The sequence below is a fragment of the Alexandromys fortis genome, unplaced genomic scaffold (assembly GCF_014885135.2).
Source record: "Alexandromys fortis isolate MF-2015 unplaced genomic scaffold, M_Fortis_MF-2015_v1.1 scaffold_0, whole genome shotgun sequence".
Lineage (NCBI taxonomy): Eukaryota > Metazoa > Chordata > Mammalia > Rodentia > Cricetidae > Alexandromys > Alexandromys fortis.
Window position 1 is genome coordinate 40,209,848 of NW_026067949.1, and position 19,059 is coordinate 40,228,906.

General features: G+C 34.5%; 1 protein-coding gene and 1 non-coding gene across 3 annotated transcripts; one reads left to right on the forward strand and one right to left on the reverse strand.

The window, feature by feature from the left end:
- Nucleotides 1-2,334: 2,334 nt before the first annotated feature.
- Csn2 (casein beta) lies at nt 2,335-9,140 on the reverse strand. Of its 2 annotated transcripts, XM_050150117.1 has the most exons (8): nt 9,118-9,140; nt 7,809-7,871; nt 7,269-7,292; nt 6,126-6,149; nt 6,001-6,042; nt 4,155-4,697; nt 3,555-3,596; nt 2,335-2,639 (listed from the first exon to the last, which is right to left on the reverse strand). In XM_050150117.1, the coding sequence occupies exons 2-7, from the start codon at nt 7,857-7,859 to the stop codon at nt 3,591-3,593; spliced, it is 690 nt and encodes a 229-aa protein (XP_050006074.1). In that variant the 5' UTR covers nt 7,860-7,871; nt 9,118-9,140; the 3' UTR covers nt 2,335-2,639; nt 3,555-3,590. The 2 variants fall into 2 exon arrangements, with proteins under 2 accessions (XP_050006074.1, XP_050006075.1); XM_050150118.1 differs by lacking the exon at nt 7,269-7,292 and having other exon boundaries at nt 9,118-9,135.
- A 6,070-nt stretch (nt 9,141-15,210) lies between these two features.
- On the forward strand, nt 15,211-15,317 carry LOC126506622 (U6 spliceosomal RNA). Its single transcript, XR_007593278.1, has one exon. It is a non-coding gene; the product is annotated as a U6 spliceosomal RNA (small nuclear RNA).
- The last annotated feature ends 3,742 nt before the right edge of the window (nt 15,318-19,059 follow it).

Consider the following 19,059-nt stretch of genomic DNA (forward strand, 5'->3'; position numbering starts at 1 on the left):
CAGAAAAATGTTCCACCTGAAAAATCTAGTTATCCTATGGTATTATATGAACTGTGAGATGAAATGTCTTTGGGGAAATTTTAATTAAAAAAATCAATTTCTTTACAATGGCTATAGTATTTGATGAGTAATATAATAGATATTTTTCATCAGAGTTTCAGTATTTTGTGAGTAATAGTTGACAACGGTACATCACATGTCTCTCAGTAAGCATTTTAATGGTTATTCATGTACTGATTTTTAATGAATACCACAAAACTTTAAAAATAAAATGTTAATTGTATTTCAAAGATTAGGCAACAGGGACAGAAAGATATAATTCAGAAAGACTATGTTTACGTAAGCCTGTGGTTCTTCCATTTAAACCTGGCAAGCATACTTACATAGCTTGGAACTTGACACAGGTTATACTAGGACTTGCCAAACTGATAGTGGTCACTCAGGGTCAGACCCATACTTAGAGTACTGTGTAGCAGCAAAACTTACACAAGAATGAATGAGAATAGCAGGAGAGTTACAGTAAATCAAAGTTGATGTGGTTGGGAATTTCAAATGAAGATAAGTATTTTTAAATAATAAGAATATACAAATTTATCAAATATTACAGGGACACTGGACAAATGACAGATGGTGAGTGAGATGACAGCTATTGAAAGTCTTGTAAAACAACAGTGTGTGTGTGTGAGAGAGAGAGAGAGAGAGAGAGAGAGAGAGAGAGAGAGAGAGAGGGAGAGAGAGAGAGACAGAGACAGAGACAGAGACAGAGACAGAGAAATGAGCAAAAACGTGCCTGGAGTGAGTTTAACGTTAAAAGCTCCATCTGGAGTGGGTCAAATGCGGCGGTTGGATTAATGAGCACCAATGATACTAGGTATTTGAACAAGTTTAATAACAAAACCAGACTCACGAAACCAAGGTTCCAGCGGAGTACCCAGCGGAGACAGGAAGGGGCGCGCAGCCTCTGCCCGCCCAATTTATCAGTAAACATACGCCCGAGGGCAGCCCGCCCCCAAGGGGAGGGCTTATCCCTACAGTCAAAGAAGTGAGAACAATTTAAAAGTACTACATTAAAGAGATTTTCCTTTTAAGATACAAACTTCAGCAATAAAGGTTTTCATTACAATTACAGGATATTACGGGAAGGAAAACACTGAAGATATGAGAAGTATCAATTGCTAAATACCAGTCATTGCATAAATTCAGGAGATTGAATGTATAATAAAAAGTATATAGATGAAAAAATGTATAAATGTAAAACGTTGCTATAAAGAGAGAGCACCCATCACAATGTAACAGTCACTGCATAACCATAGATTATAGTGATCAGAGCATCACATACAACTTTCTTTACTGGGCCATTGTGGCTGACACAATTCTGCTGGGGGTAGACTACTGATATGTTAGTGATGGGCAATTGTGGTTGATACAGTTCTGTTGTGGTAGCCTACTGATATGTTGCTGGTGGTCAATTGTGGCTGATACAGCTTGTGGTAGACTACGGTTCTGCTGGTGATGGGCAATTGTGGCTGATACAGTTCTGATTACTGATTTGCTTGTGATGGACAATTGTGGCTAATATAGTTCGGCTTGTGGTAGACTACTGATATACTGGTGAAAAGGCATTGGAATAGCAGAGCCACCGTGAGATTCTACCGTGTTCTCCGTGGTTCCTTACCAATATTGCTAATGCACTATCAAGACTTTAGTTAGATTTTGTCTATTACTTCACAGATGCGAAATTTGAAGTTGAGAGAATAAACATCTCCCTGAGCACCACTTAGCTGCCATGTGACACAGGTGTGCCACAGATTTCAAATTTGCAATAATCTTTCTAGAATGACTACAAAATGTACCACCCCGTATAGGATCTATTTCAGCGGAAGTCACAGATGCAATAATTGTGAAGGAAAATAAGTATGAACCAAAATTTGAGGAAGCAAAAAGGATATACATCAATCTAAATTTTCCTCTGCCCCTCGATTTTTGTTTAGTCATCATTTTAAATATTGCATTTGATTTCTTAATGTTCTCCCATATTTATCATTGGTATACCTACTTTCCTCTTTTGGATTTTTAAATTTATTTCTGCTTCATTTTGTTTTCTCTTAGACAAGGTATCACCAGGTAGCCTAGCAAACTTAGATCTCATATGTTGGGCAGCCTGGCCTTGGACTCTTGGCTACCAAGCCTCAACCTTCAAATTCAAGCAATACTGATGTGCATTACCAAGGCAGTTAGTTATATGATAATTTTTAACATCCATGAACAGTTTGCATTAAAACCAAACAAAATTTAGAAAGTTTGAAAACTGCAATAAAGACAAGAACATTTAAATATGCCTAAAGGATTGTTTATTGAAATGACTGGAAAGGAAATGGGTTCTCAATTTCACAAACTATTTTGTATACATTATTGACATGCATTTTTACCTTAGTATGTAACTTTTATGATATTATATGAAGTACAATTCAAAAGCATAAAGAATCCACAAGTCAAATTCAGATGAAATGAATGCCGTATTATACATAGAATAAATAAAAGAATAAATTTTTTCCATGTAGATTCATTCAAAAGTGTAACATTTTTTGTAGCATGATCTGAAGATGAAAAAGTTGTTTCATTTCCAGTCTCAGTCAATTCTGTGGGAAAAAAAAGTAGAATCAGTTCTGATTTCCAAGTCAGTGGTTCTCAACCTTTCTAATGCTGTGACCCTTTAGTACAGTTCCTCATGTGTTGGTGACCACAACAATAAATTTAATTCAATGCTATTTCATAACTGTAATTTTGCTACTGTTTAAAACCATAATGTAAATATCTGATATGCAGGCTATCCAACATGTGACTCGTGTGAAAGGACCTGTCCCTCCCAATGGGGTCTCTAACCACAGGTTGAGAATCATGGTTTTATATTCATTCACCTTTCGCCAGTTGCAGTACACAAAAAGCAGTTGCTTTATAAAGGTAAACTATGCTCCTTTCCTTAGAGGCATAAAACTTGTATTCAATGAATAGGCTCACAAGAAATTGTTGCAAAATGTCTAGTCTTTCTTCAGTCCTAAATAGTTTTGTAGTTTAGAACTTCAAATCTATATTATCTGCCCTATTGTACCTTTTTAATACCTGGACTGAGTAATTTGCTTTTGAATCATGAATTTAAAAACTATTTTAATTGTAGTAAACATAAAATTTATGAAACAATGTATGCATTGAAATGAAAATTGTGCTGTAATGAAAGCTATAATGTATTCACATAAAATATAAAAAACTTCATTTCTAAGTTTCTTTTAACTTAATTATATAAAATGTAAAGATAAAAGATTTTTGAATTAGACAGATTTATATTAGTGGCAAAAAATAAAATTAAAATTTCCTTGAAATTTAAGCTATGCCTCATGTCACATTGGTAAGAAGCTGTCAACCAGTGAGAGAACAGTGATAAATAAATTAATACTGTGATTAAATTTGCTACTCTGCCATGTTTATATAAAATAATGAAATATAAAAAGATGTCAAGTACAAAAATTCACTCTGTCCTTCAATTTCCAGAAACTTACCAAAAATGAGGAGGAGATATTATCTTGGAAATCCTCTTAGACCTAAATTCAAGCAAATACAAATAAATAAGTGCAATTTTTCCCTTTTAATGTTGTACCTGCCTAAAGTGTATCTATAGATCAAATTAAACAACTCAACCTTTTGACCCCATGCACATATACTCCAATAACAAATAAACTGCAATATGTGGATAATAAATATGCACAAGGAAATTTGAGAACTCTGCTGAAGAAACTTTGCTACTCAATCTAATAAATTTTCATGTTTAACTGTAGTCTAGTCAGCCTTAATACTCTTGAAATCAGAATTTTAAGTCGACCTGTTAAATCAGCATTCTTGGAATTGTCTACTTCCAACAGACCATGACTTTTGTCTTGACAATCATAACAGTTATTTCAGAGTCTGTAAGGTCCTAGGCACTGGGATTAGGTGGAAGTGAAGATCTCCAGGTGACTCTATTTTGTAGCCCACATTGAGGATTTTCTATTTATGGATGAATTACACATCTCTTCTTCCATTCTACAGCTCCCATTTCTTCTATTAGCGTTATCATATGCACATTTTGAGGGCAATTTAAAAGGAAGTAAATTTCGACTTACAGTGATGGGTTGAGGTGACTGATTGGCAAGAAACTGGACGGCGGGTCTAAACAGAACATCTAGGTACTGAAGAAGGGCTTGGGCAGGCATATCTGTTTGAAGGAAGGGAGCTACTTGCTGGAGGAGGTACAGAACTTTGGACTGAGGAATAGTCAGCTGGGTCTGAGAAGAAACCACAGGAGTCTGAAGAAAAGCCTGCAGGGTCTGTGCCAGAGCCTGGACCTGAGCCTGAGGAATGTGCTGGTTTGCAAGATTAGCAAGACTGAGGACTTGAGGGTTAATCAGGTGGAGCAGAGTTTCAGAGTTAAGAGCAGATGCGGCTTTGTGCTTGGGAAGGATGGTAGCTTTAGCTTTAAGGAAAGCTTCCAGTTCAGGAGAAAGGACAGGCCCAAGAGAAGGCACTACAGGGGGTTGAGCAATAGGTAGTGGTTGAGCAACAGGCTGGGTGTTTTGTGCAAAGGGAGTGCAGGAGATGGGCTGGTCATAAGGAAAGGCCTGAGGTTGTGGCTGAATGAAGGGATGAACTTTGTCCTGGAGCACTTCCTAGAAAGAAAAGAACCTTTCAGTGCATGATTCAGCAACATCATCCTTCTTAATTAATTAGTAATCTTTTAACCAATGGTAATTGAGCAAAGGCTTTTGCTTAAGAAACTGTCCTGACCCTGGCTGGGTATGGTGTCTAATGCCTCTAGATCTTTCAGTTGAGAGTTTGAACCAGGAAGATTTTGATAACTTTGAGACCAACCTGAAGTAAATGGTGCATTCTAAGCAAGTCTGGGTACAGAGTAATAAGCAATCTCAGCAGTTTTTTTTTTTTTTTTTTTTAATGAACAAAATAGGAAGACATTCTCTTGGGTCATATTAAGAAATTAAGTACAGTGTTCTTAACGGATTTTACCCTAGCCTATTCTAATCGTAAGTGAATTATAGTGCAAAATGAAATTGATGTTCACGATTTTTTAGAATCTTCTTTTTTTCCCGAGTCATGTCTACATGTGTAGTTGCATATTCATAGGTATGCAAGAGCTTTGACTTCTCAACCTTTGTAGACTGATAATAAAAAAAATTATTTTTTTATAATTGAAGAAAAATTAATTTTAAAAAGTTTAGTGGGACAATGCTAAAGTTTATTTTATTTGGTTTTAATGGGAAAAATCAGCCTCAATTTGTGACTAAATTCTGTGAGTCACTTAATATTGGTCAACTAGTAGAATGACTTCTTTTGGCAAAAAATAATTTTCTTAACCTTTTCAAGAGGTATCGATCTCTAAAATTTTAATTCTATTTAGAAAATATGATGTGAACATCAAGTAATTTACTGAAGAAAATGAACTATCAGAGTTAAATTACTATGCTGAGTTGAATATATGGTCATAAGTATGATTTAATAGTGTAACTAGATGCTATTCAGAAAAACCACTGATTTGAAGGCAACCTCTTCTACTTTATATCAGAGCATAAGCAGTGTTGCATTTAGCTGTTCTGTATCTCACTCCTCTTGTCTCTGGACGATAAATGTCCTTAAGACTAGGTAAACACAAAGTACAAATATGATCATAAACCAAAATGTGAACAAAAACCATTGTCAATATGTCCTTTCATCAACATATTCATTTAGACAATAAAAGGAAAATGGCTTCCACGTGAGAAATGCTTACGTTAATTATTAAGAACAGATAATACCACTATTAACTGCAATCATGATTTAGAAAATGTGTTGACACCTGAGTTGTACTTTCATAGCACTGGTGTATGACCTTTGCTTACTATGAATAGACATGGTACAATTATTTTCTGGAATTACACATCACAAAACCAAGACATAAATTTTCCATGAGCAATTTACCTTTGCTTGCAGCTGTTCCATTTGCTCTACCATCTGAACTTTCTGTTAGAAACAAAGTGTACATTAACAATCCCAAATTTTAATCTCCCAAAATAAAGCATGGATATTAAATATAATGGTTTTACCTCATTGATAGTTTCAGTAGATTCCTTCAAATAATTAAAAAAAAGAACCATTAACCTTTACTACGAAAATGGTATTTTCAATGTATATTTAAAATTAAGGTACTTGGTAGGCTATTTTAATGCATTACTAATGGGAAAATTGAGGAAACTTATATTTAAACTATTTTGACATTCTGTATGAATTTATTCTATACAAGAAAGATGAGTGCCGTCAAGAGAGAAAAGTGAATTCGCTAGTATAGTATATAAAGAGACATATAAACAATGGTAATTCCCTCCACAACCATGGTACTTTCTCTACCTACAAATGCTCTTTAAATTCCATTTGATTCTTAAGACCAAAAGCACAGAGTTAAAATCACAGCCTAATGCCTATATATTGTAGTAGCTACTGTTAGTTCTCTTGTTAATATATTAGCCTCCAAATAAACTATGAGAAATAAATACTTCCTGCGAGGCATTTGTAGAATTCTGAAAAGTATATACTTTTCTAAAAACCAAAGGACACCACATGTGAATAAGTAGTTCAAGGTAAAGACATCAATGTGATGCGCTCAGGTAGATTTAGGACTACATTACATCTCACTAATTTTTATTTACCTAAATGACTGTTTAATAACCAAATGCATCCTTCTGCAAGCAGGTCTATGCACTATAGAGCACATATGTTATTTCTATTGGCATCTGTCTTTAGCTCAATCTGTAGTTCCTAGGCAATGAGTGATCCACAAAAGGCACATAGTAAACATTAAAACATAGATCAAACTGGGGAGAGCTCTTGGCAGAGAATTAGATGGTTATCTTCTCAGATAAAAGAGGGCAATGAAAAAATTTCAAATGAGAAACTAACTTGGTACATTATAGAATATGCAACAATCCTGATATTTTTCTGCCCTAATATATTGCAAAGCATATTTACCTGAGGCATGTTATAGTGACCTAGGACAATCTAACTCAGCAGAAGGACAGCAGTACTTCACTGTTCTAAGTTTAGAAGCTGGCTATGAGGGACAATTGCCTTACTGCACTGCTAGAAATGCTCTCAGTATATAAAACAATAATAATACATGTGTTTTAATTTATAGAACTAATTAGAACTTCTAAATCCTCAAAACTGTAGTTAGCTTAGGGTAAAACTCTTACCTCAGAGGAAACGCTGAGTGTTTCCTTTTGGAAAAAAAATAAACAAAGAAAACCATTACTAGTGACTATATATACCCGGCTACTGAACATGCTTCCTATTTGACTTTTCTGTCATCTACATCTTTCAGAAACTTAAAAAGCAAAAAAGTTGTTATATGCCTTTTAAAATCTTGAAAACTTACATTTACCATCTCTCTGATATTTTAGTAAACTTTTATTGGTACATTCTTATATTAGATAAACTTGTGCATTGTTTTTGAAGAGTGACAAAAAGAAGTCCTATTGCCTTGTTTTGTTGTCTTTTTCATCTGTTTTCCTTCCTGTTAGGGAACTGGTGGTCCAATAGTGCAGTAAGCATTGGTTCCAGCTTTGACACCCTACAGGAATCTTGAGATACTACGTGACCCTCAAAGAAGCAGTGATTAAATAAACATCTGAAACTCTCCATTAATTCTATACATAGTGGTCACTGCTGTTATCGTCTATAAGTGAGCAGACCATTCCCTATATCTGAATAAGTTAGAAAGTTTCTTTACATACCTCACTTGCGAAAGCAAGTGCCACAAGGCAGGCGAGGATGAAGACCTTCATGGTTGTTGAGTCCTGGGAATGAAAAGATGAAGAAGTTATAAGAGATTAATCAGTCAATTAAAGTCAAATTCTACTCTGGCTCCTAAGCACTCCTGTTGCTAAACATCAAATTCGGACTTCAGCAGCACCAGGAGGATTTTCAGCTCACTGTTCTCTTTCCTTCATTTTTATTAGATCTCTTTGTTAACAGGCGTATGGATGCATTACAAACGCTGCAAAGAAGTCATAACTGAGGAACCATTTAATAATCATTTATTTAAAACTATTTAGCACTTACAGTGAACAAAATAAGAATATCTCAGCACTAGGGAGCCTCACTTCTAGAGCGAATTGGTAGACAATGTGTATAAACTGTTGTGTTGCTTGTGGGTGATCTCAGCATGAAAATAAAATTTTAAATATATTTAAAAAGCATTCTTTCCAATACTTGATGGTTGAAAATCATTCTCTCTGTGATAATATGTTTTTTCTTCTGATGGATGTTTCATAATTTATTACTAACCTTTCTTTGCCTAAAACCTATTCCACCTAATTTAATTGTCCTAGTTTAAAAGAAAGTTGTACTGTTGTAGATTATGCATGTGGGGAGAATTCCACTGCATTTCTTATATTTTATTCTTACCATTTTATATGCCCATTTTTATTCTAGAACTTCATTGTTATCTGGTACGCTACAAGTTGCTTTTCTTTCACCCAATCATATTTCCATGATCACTGCTTCTAAGTAATATCTGACTTTTATACTTTCACAAGTAGAAGACTTTGTTTCTATTTTACACATGTCACAATGTTTTCTGAAATATTATAAGCTAGATAAAGGCTCTAAGATCGTGGACTAGTTTTATGGTTACAATCTTTTTGTTTAAAAACATGGAATTTGCTGCTTATAATTGTTGCCTAGTAAATATTTATCTTTCCGTGATATAATTTGGGTGCCTTTTTAAACTAAAATACATCAAATCAAATGAGATATGTATTTAAGAAATCAATTTTCAATCTCCTCTTAATATATTTACTGTCCTTCTATTTATTATTACTTATTCTCATTTTCCTGACGCCAGTAGTCATTGTAATTTGTATAAAATCTTTCTAGGCATTTCTGCATTTTTAACCCTAAGTTTTAAAATAATCTCTTCACTTCTTTTAAAATCTAATTTCAAACAACTTTATTTTAAGTAATTATATTATTTCCATAACCTAGTCTAGTTTCAAATAAATCATGAAAATAGTATGTAAATATCACCTCTGAAATCCTTACCTTTAGTGGAGGACAAGAGTCAAGGTGAAGCTGGGAAGATGATGGTCTATCTGCTTCTGCGACTGTATTTATACTATAGTTAATGATATGCTAATTTTGTGGCTTGTAAGACATTCAAGAAGTCCCTTCAATTCCAAGAAATCCACATGATTGGAAAATGGTTTCTTTCTATTTTCTGTCCTAAGAAATTCTGGGGTACATTAAACAAGGCAACAATTCAGAAGCTGGTGGAGCAAACTCATCCAGGAAATGCAATTGTTCAAATACTTAAAAAAAAAAAAAAAAAAAAAAAAAAAAAAAAAAACCTGGCTGGCCCTCCACTATAGTACCAGTTGCTGTAGACTCAATTCTCTTTGCACCTTAGTGGGGGCTTTAACCTCAGTTGCAGAGCAATCATACCTAGACATCGGAGATAGCCAGAGCTTTACCTAGGTCAGGATTTCATCTTCACCTGAGCACTGAGAACTCAACAATGACACAAGAGCCTAGTCATGTGCAGCAAACTCTTTGTCACTCACATTTGCCTGACTTGGGAAAAATTAATACTTCAAATCAGTATTTAGTACACAAAGGGATGTATTTCATATAGTAATAAAATAAATCAGAGAAGGGATCTGTAAAATTTGTATAAAAATAAAACTATGAATCTGTATCAAAAAGTTTGCAAAAAGGTACAACAATCAGTCTAATTCCTGGCTAAACAAAGCCTTAAGTTTCTACAACCAACACCAGTAAATGTGTTGCCTACTCTGCTTTCTCTCTCTCTCTCTCTCTCTCTCTCTCTCTCTCTCTCTCTTTCTCTCTCATTTCTTCCTTCCGTTCCGCCTTTTTCTTGAATATAGCCATAAAGATTTATTTATTTAATAAACAGTTATTTTTTCTACTTCAGTTATAATAACCCTAATAGTGATTACAGATTGTTTTTTACTTAATGTTATGATCAGCCACTAGATACATTATAAGTATCATATTTTTTAACAAAGCAATTTTTAAAGATTTATTTATTTATTATGTATACAACATTCTGCCTCTGTGTATGCCTACATGCCAGAGGAGGAAGCCAGATCTCATTATAGATAGTTGTGAGCCACCATGTGGTTGCAGGGAATTGAACTCAGGATCTCTGGAAGACATCTCTCCAGCCCCTTAACAAAGCAATTTTAAGTTGCTCTTTTCTCTCATTTAACATTTAGGAAATTGAGACAGCAAATGTTCAAGTAACTTGTTCAGTCCTGTTATTTTTAATAGCAAAGTTATCATACTCCTCATCTGTCTCACAAGTAATTTTATTTGGTCACATGTAAATCCCACAGCCCATATTTTAACTCTTCTAAGATTTTGTTTTGGGAAAAAAAACCCTCAGTTTTAATGTAGCATTTTTTGTTTCAATGTATAGAATTTAATTTGTCAAATATAGAAATGCTATATATTTGATGATGGTAGAAAGATGAGTTTGCTATTTTAGCTAGATCATGAAGAATAAGCAGAATTTTGAAATATCAATAAGTGGTACTCTATGTTATCTCTGAGGATCCATAAGGTGTAGACACTATAAGCAAATGTGGCAGACATTTGATAGAACCAGATTATGAATTCTTATAAATTTCAGATATTTTATTGACATGATTCACTGGAAATATGAAATTATATTAAAGATTTAAGAAAAGAAGTTTTATTGATTCAAAACATCATGAAAACATAAACCAATGGCAAATTAAAGGATGTAATTATACAAAGTTATTACTGTACTCTAAGACAGATTATTAAATCACTCTGAGTAGGGAGATGGTGCTAAGGAAATATGATGATGAAAAGGAAGGTGTCAAAAGTAGGAGAAATTACAGGAATAAATAAACAGGCTACGCCTATATAGTGATTGAAATGTCAGCTATGCTACAAATCAAGGTATGTAAAAGCAGAAAATAGATAGGGAATGGTGAGCTAATTGTGAAATTGGAAGGGAAAGATGGAAAGGGATTGAGAAAGTCAATATGATCATAATAGATGAAATAACTGAATGCTAATGTCATTTAAACCTCTTCATTTTCTCTAATAAATGCATGCAGATACTATTTTTAATGAGTTTACTGTACTTAAGACAATGAGAATCATAGCAAAGTATTGGGCAAAGGAAAGAACTGTTGGTCAAAAAGGAAGAGGCCAGTGGAGGGATCAGCTGTAGAGACACTCCAGGGGATAAATTCTGAGTTTTCGTTGCCTCAAAGTCACATTCATAAGACTAAATCCTATACAAAACATATCAGCTTTCTTAAGAGAGGAAGGGAAGAGGCTATCAAAGAATACAATATGAATATAAGGATATAGGGTCTAGAATATAAGGTTATGTGGTGATTTTTCATTACTCTTTGAACAAGTCTGAATCAACAAAAACTTAAGAATTTCAACATTATAGAGAAGACAATAAGTGGATAATGATTAGACCCTAAAAGTAATCATTCATGAATACTGCATGTAACATAAAAGTTATCAAGGGAAAGAAGTACATTCTGGATCAAATATGTATTTTGAAGTGTTTACATAGTAGCACATATGCAGTAATAAATAAATACTAAAGGTCAGACATACTCTCCATAGGAAAGCAGGCAGGAAACCTACTTCTGAAGAATAATGAGTATTTTAACAAATATGTGGTACAATGCAAGAAACAGATAAGGGACAGGTGGTTAATTTCAGAAGATGGTTAAGAAAGAGGAAAAGGAATGCACAAAGTCATGAGTTCTGGGCAGAACTAGGATAGAGGTCCAGACTGGGCTGACCTGACTGTAGCAGAGAATTCAAGGGTAAATATGGAATGAGCAGAGTTTTGGGTGTAAGGAACAAGTAACTAAACTAGGTCAAGCAGTTCATCTAGACCAGAAGATTAGATCTGAAGAGACAGGGAAGAGTAAAGAATGCTGTAGTCTTAGTAACACGGGGTGTTCTACAGACAGTGGGGGTGCATGGCAGGTTCTCAGGAGAGAGGCATTTGGATCATGATTGTTTCCATAGAACAATTATCTTAGCATTGATTAATTAGAGCAGAGCCATGTTTTTCTTTTTCTTTTCTCTCTCTCTCTCTCTCTCTCTCTCTCTCTCTCTCTCTCTCTCTCTCTCTCTCTTTCTCTTTCTTCTTTGCAGTAATAGAAAGGTTTTCAAGGAGGCAGAAACAAGGAGAAAAATTCACCAAATCTACAAAGATGCATAGTCAGAAGACAAAGGAGGCCTCAAAGCACTTGGTTTGCCAAGACGTACAAATGGCAGGTCCCAAATTTCATTGTCAACTTGATATCTGATATTTAGCTGTTTATTTTTGATGCTGGTCATTTTTATTTAGCTTTTTTCTATTATTTCTCTATCTGTAAGTATTTCTATTATTCTCTATCTGTAAAAGATAATTTTTTTCAAGTAAAAACTTTACCATGTGTCCAACTAATCATCATTTTCTTTGAACAGATATTACATTGACATTACGCTAAATTTATATTAGAGAGTGACACTCTTGACAGTCAAATCTGTTTTATAGTAATTGAGAAAGCAAAGACAATGACTATTGTATTTTGTTGTTTCTTGTTTGTTGGCTTGTTGTTTTCATGTTGATATTGACTCTAAGTCTGTGAGTATTCTAAGCCAAGGAGAATCCAGGAAATGAAAAGTTGAAATTATTCCAATGTCTTAAGCCACTTAGGAAACACTTTGGCAGCCCTGTGTATCCTTGTGCCAGCTTCCTGGATTGCTAATACCACAGGCGACAACGTATGATTTCCAAGAAAACTAATACAAAAGGGAGCATGCTCTAGTCGCGCAACATTTCCTTCTATTTTTCTCAGCAAAGTGCTTTACATCATGTGCAATAGGGCACTTCCTCAAGTAACACTATATATATATATATATATATATATATATATATATATATATGTATTTTTGCTCTTGTTTAAGGTTTTGTGCTTGTGCAGCTCATTTGAAAATGCAATGTATAATTAGAAATTATGGATTAATAGTCACTTATAATAGTCAAACTTGCAGTCATCTTAGTTGTGTTTTCTAGATATACAGAGATACATTTCAATTAGATAGACAATCTTCAGCACCTCAAATACCTACAGAAGATGGATTTAAAATGTTTTAAGAACTTAGGCTTTTCTCAACAGTGAGGCATGTCTGCTTCTGGCAGCACCAATTACTTCAGAGAGGGTGATGGGCATTGAAGAAACTCGTTATGGAATTTGTCTTCAATGTGACAAGTCTAGCCATTTTGGCAAGAAATTAGTCTTGCTTGATCGTATACTGTATAAATTGAACATTCAGGACTCAAAGAAAAGTTGACTGCTGAACTTGCCTAAAGAATCTGAGACGATCTGGTGTGGAATTCCTCTCTGTATGCTGTGAATATGTTTTATTATCATTGGTTAATAAAGAAGCTGCTTCAGCCATGGTAGGGCAGAATAAAGCCAGGCAGAAAATCTAAACAGAAATATAGAAAGAGAGTAGGCCAAGTCAGGGAGACGCCATGTAGCTGTCGGAAGACATAGATACAGGAAATTACCAGTACACCACAGCTTCATGGTGATACACAGATTAATAGAAATGGGTTAATTTAAGATGTAAGAGCCAGCTAAAAAGATATGCCTGATTGACCGGGCCAGGTGTTGTAATTAATATAGTTTCTGTGTAATTACTGGGGTCTGGGCATTCAGGAAATGAATGAGCAGTCTCCACTTACACCCACCAGCCTCAAAAGCAGAAATAACCCAGCATATTGACAGAAGGTATTTTCTTACACTGCTTTGTTTCCGGTTCCTTACAGCATTCATAGAGAACATTTTTAAATATGTGTATTCTAATAAAGGTTACATAATACAAAATATGATATCAACTTATTATATTTGTGACATTTCTATTTGAAATGTTATTTTTCTCATTCTCCTTTAAGCCAGATGGAAATATGATAACAACAGTATTTCACTTCCCATTGACAAAGCATGTTCACAGCCTTCAGCAATCATCTAGTTCACGGAAATAATTACCTAAGATCATAAAGCTTTCTTTCTAGAGATTTATTCCACTTGATTTGTACAATATTATACGGGTTGTTCAATTTTTTCTCTGTCATTTGAGTTATGTGTGGGATCTGTCTTCTGACTCTACCTAGGATCCAAATATAATCATTTTTATTTGCAAGTTAGTATAATCAATAATCTCAAAAGCCTAAAATTTCACCTCCAGTCTGAACTTTCTTCTCTGAACCCCATAATTTCTTTGTAAATGGTTATCCTTTACATTCTTAGCAAAAGAGGAAGGTTCTGTAATATAAAGAAGTCATAAAATAATATGTGCTCATCTTAGTCTTTCATATAATCTAGTGGGAGAATCATGTGTTTGAGTTAGGTAAGCTGGTATTTGTATTTTGGTTTTTTAAAATATTAATATATTTATTATGTATACAATATTCTGTCTGTGTGTATGCCTGCAGGCCAGAAGAGGGCACCAGACTCCATTACAGATGGTTGCGAGCCACCATGTGGTGGCTGGGAATTGAACTCAGGACCTTTGGAAGAGCAGGCAATGCTCTTAACCTCTGAGCCATCTCTCCAGCCCTGTATTTTGGCTTTACACATGGTTTGAATAAAAGAGAACAAGAGGAGAAAGGAGGGAGCAAGACTTGGTTAGCATTAGTGTTTATTAGTATCATTTTGTGGGGTAACTGAAGCCACTAATTTAGTAAGTCACTGGTGTTACACCTGTGACTGTTTTTTTTTTAATGTTTGCTTTGTCAGTGAAGATTATTGCAATTACAAACAGTACAGGGTTCAATGCTAGAGAAGTAGACTTGCATATTTTTACTTAAGCAGAAATTTTAAGGTATAATCTAGTAAAAGTTGATGAGATAGTTTGATGGTAAAATGTTTGCACACAAGTGTGAGAACTTATGTAAGATCCTAAGCACCCATTTAAATAGCTAGTTAAGAGTGATGAAGTATAGAGGTAGAGCTGGCAGAGAATAAAGAGAAAAATAGGAAGAAGAAGGGGAGGTATGTAAACATGTTATTTTCTGTAGATTTCCATTTTGATATTGCAACTTCAAGTGTCAATAATGTGCTCGCTGCAGCAGCACATATACTAAAATTGGAACGATACAGAGAAGATTAGCATGGCCCCTGTGCAGGGATGACAAGCAAATTCGTGAAGTGTTTCATATTTTTGTACAAAAGGAAATAAAAGACCTAGACTGTAAAGGGTTTTTCTTTTTTTAAAAAAATGACATCCTTGACAGATACCTATAACCAGTTCCTGGTGCTTCCTCTGTAAATCAATGCCACACTTTTACCAAAGGGCACAGTGTTGGCTCTCGATAATAAGGAAATATCAGCAATGTTCTGTTACATGAATCTTTAGAGCAATCTGCTACTCTTCCTGATCATGAGGCTATAACTATGACAGGAGGAGATTGCCGTGTTCATAGCATGCTATTCCACCATCATAGTCCATCCTTGTACACCTGGAAATGAGCGAGCACAACAATGGATGAAACAAGGCTTTCATTACACTGCTCCTACCTAAGTGAATAAAGTGGAAATTTAATTGTAATTTTCAAATATTTCAACCACTCTGTGCCTCCTAAGCTAGTTTGTAGTATACGATTGTGGTTCTCAACCTGTTTGTTGGCATCCCTTTGGTATTGAAGGATGCTTTCGCAAGTGTCGCCTAGGACCATCAGAAAACACAGATATTTTCTTTATGATTCATAACAGTAGCAAAATAAGTTATGAACTAGAAGTGAAATGATTTTATGACTGGTGGTCACCAGAAAATAAAGAACTGTATTAAAGTGTTTCAGCATTAGGTAGGTTGAGAAATACTGGTATAGATCATTCCGAGTATTTTGCTTTTGTAGGAACAGGTCTGTTAACACCATGACTCCAAATTTTACATAAGCAAACTGGTAATGAAAAACTAGGGAAGTGACTGTGTCCTTTGTCTTCCAGAAGCTTCTCAGTTTCATTAGGTCCCTTTTATTAATCATTGCTGTTAGTGTCTGAACTATTGGTGTTATATTTAGGAAGCAGTCTCCTTGTCTATGCATTCAAGACTTCCCACTTTCTCTTCAGTGAGGTTCAATGTGACTGGATTTATGTTGAGGTCTTTGATCCATTTGTATTTACATTTTTGTGCATGGGGATAGATATGATCTATTTGTGTTCTTTTACAGGTTGACATCCAGTTATGCTGGCACCATTTGTCAAAGATGTTTTCATTTTTCCATTGTATAATTTGAGCTTCTTTGTCAAAAATCAGGTGTTCAAAAGTATGTGGATTGATATCAGGGTCTTTGATTCAATTCCATTGTTCCAACTGTCTATTTTTATGTCAATACTAAGCTGTTTTTATTACTGTATTTCTATTGTAGAGTTTTAAGTAAGGAATGGTTAGGCCTCCAGAAGTTTCTTTATTGTACAGAATTGTTTTGACTATTTTGGTTTTTTTGTTTTTCCATATGATGTTGAGTATTTTTCTTTCAAGGTCTGTGAAGAAGTTTGCTGGAATTTTGATGGGCATTGCATTGAATCTGTAGATTATTTTTGGTAGGATTGCCATTTTTATTATGTTGATCCAACCTATTCAAAAGCATGGGAGATCTGATATCTTCCTCAATTTCTTTTTTCAAAGGCATTAAGAGGACATGACAGCATTGGTTAGTTTTACCCCAACATGCTATTTGTGGTTATTGTAAATTGTGATGTTATCTGATTTCTTTCTCAGCCCCCTTATCATTTGTATATAGGAGGGCTACTGACTTTTTTGAGTTCTTCTTGTAACAAAGCAAACCTCCACAGATACAAAAATAATTGGAATAGCCCCATGTATCTTATCGGATCACCATGGCTTAAAACTAGAATTCAACAGCAATACTAATTCCAGAAAGCTCACAAACGCATGGAAATTAAACAATGCTCACCTGTCTCATCAATGGGTCAAGGAAGAAATAAAGGGAGAAATTAAAGACTTCCTAAGATTCTATGAAAATGACCATAAAACATACACAGATTTATTGGGCACAATGAAAGCAGTGTTAAGAGGAAAGTTCACAGTTCTAAATGCCTACATGAGGAAGTTCGAAAAACCCCACACTAGTGAATTAACAGAACACTTGAAAACTTTAAAACAAAAAGAAGCAAACTCACCCAAAAGAACTAGACAGCAGGAAATAATCAAATTGAGAGCTGAAATCAACAAAATAGAAACAAAAAATTAAAACAAATAATCAATGAGACAAAGAGTTGGTTCTTTGAGAAAATCAACAACATAGACAAACTTTTATCCAAACTAACCAAAAGGTAGAGAGAGAATATCCAAATTAACAAAATCAGAAATGAAAAGAGGGATATAGCAACAGACATGAGGAAATCCAGAGACTCATCAGGTCATATTTTAAAAACCTATACTCCACAAAATTGGAAAACTTAAAGAAAATGGACAATTTTATAGATAAATATCACTTACCAAAATTAAATCAAAACCAGGTAAGCAAATTAAATAGACCTATAACTGCTAAAGAAGCAGAAACAGTCATCAAAAGTCTCCCAACCAAAAGAAGCCCATGCCCAGATGGTTTCAGCTCAGAATTCTACAAGACTTTCAAAGATGAACTAATACCAATAAATACTCTTCAAATTGTCCCACACCATAGAAACATAAGGAACATTGCCAAACTCTTTCTATGAGACTACAATTACCCTGATACACAAACCACATAAAGACATTACTAAGAAAGAGAATTATAGACCAATGTCACTCATGAATATTGATACAAAAATACTAAATAAAATACTGGAAAATTGAATCCAAGAACACATCAGAACCATCATCCACCATGATCAAGTCGGACACATCCCAGAGATGTAGGGATGGTTCAATATAAGGAAAATCTGTCAGCATAATCCACCATATAAACAAACTGAAAAATAAAACCTCATGATCATCTCATTAAATACTGAAAATTCTTTCAATAAAATACAACATCAATTCATGATAAAAGTTTTGGAGACAGCATGGATACAAGGAACATACATAAACATAATAAAGGCAATATATAGCAAGTCAACAACCAACATCAAACTAAATAAAGAGAAACTCACAACAATCCCACTGAAATCAGAAACAAGACAAGGTTTTCCACTCTCTCCATGTCTATAGTTCTTGAGGGCCTAACTAGAGCAATAGGATAACAAAAACACAAAAACAAGAAGATCAAGGGGATACAAATCAGAAAAGAAGAAGTCAAACTATCACTATTTTCTGATGATATGATTGTTTACATAAGCAACCCCTAAAATTATATCAAGGATCTTCTACAACTCAAAAACACTTTTGGTAATGTAGCAAGATGCAAGTATAACTCAAAAAAAAAAATCAGTAGCCCTTCTTTACACAGATGATAAATGGTCTGATAAAGAAATCAGAGAAATATCACCCTTCACAATAGCCACAAATAACATAAAATATCTCGGGGTAACTCTAACCAAACAAGTGGAAACCAGTATGACAAGAACTTTAAATCTTAGAAGAAAGAAATTGAATAGGACGCCAGAAAGTGGAAAGATCTCCCATGCTCTTAAGTAGGTAGAATTAACATTGTAAAAATGGCAATCTTACCAAAACTAACCTACAGATTCAATGCAATGTCCATCAAAATCCCAGCAAAATTTTTCAGAGACTTCAAAAGAACGGCACTAAACATCATATGGAAAAGCAAAATGCACAGGATAGCCAAAACAATCATTTATAATAAAGGAACTTCTAGAGGCATCACAATCCCTACAGAGCCACAGTACTAAAACAGCCTGTTACTGGCATAAAAACAGACAGGAGAAACAATGGAACTGAATAGAAGACCTGGATATCAATCCACATACATACGATCACCTGATTTTTAACAAAGTAAAA

What these genes read in the sequence shown, in the direction of transcription:
- Csn2 (XM_050150117.1), bottom strand. Translation starts at nt 7,859, where the DNA reads ATGAAGGTCTTCATCCTCGCCTGCCTTGTGGCACTTGCTTTCGCAAGT. An exon ending in CACTCAGCGTTTCCTCTGAG is followed by an intron (nt 6,150 to 7,268) that starts GTAAGAGTTTTA and finishes AATTATTTGAAG; the next exon opens with GAATCTACTGAAACTATCAA. An exon ending in CTACTGAAACTATCAATGAG is followed by an intron (nt 6,043 to 6,125) that starts GTAAAACCATTA and finishes TGTTTCTAACAG; the next exon opens with AAAGTTCAGATGGTAGAGCA.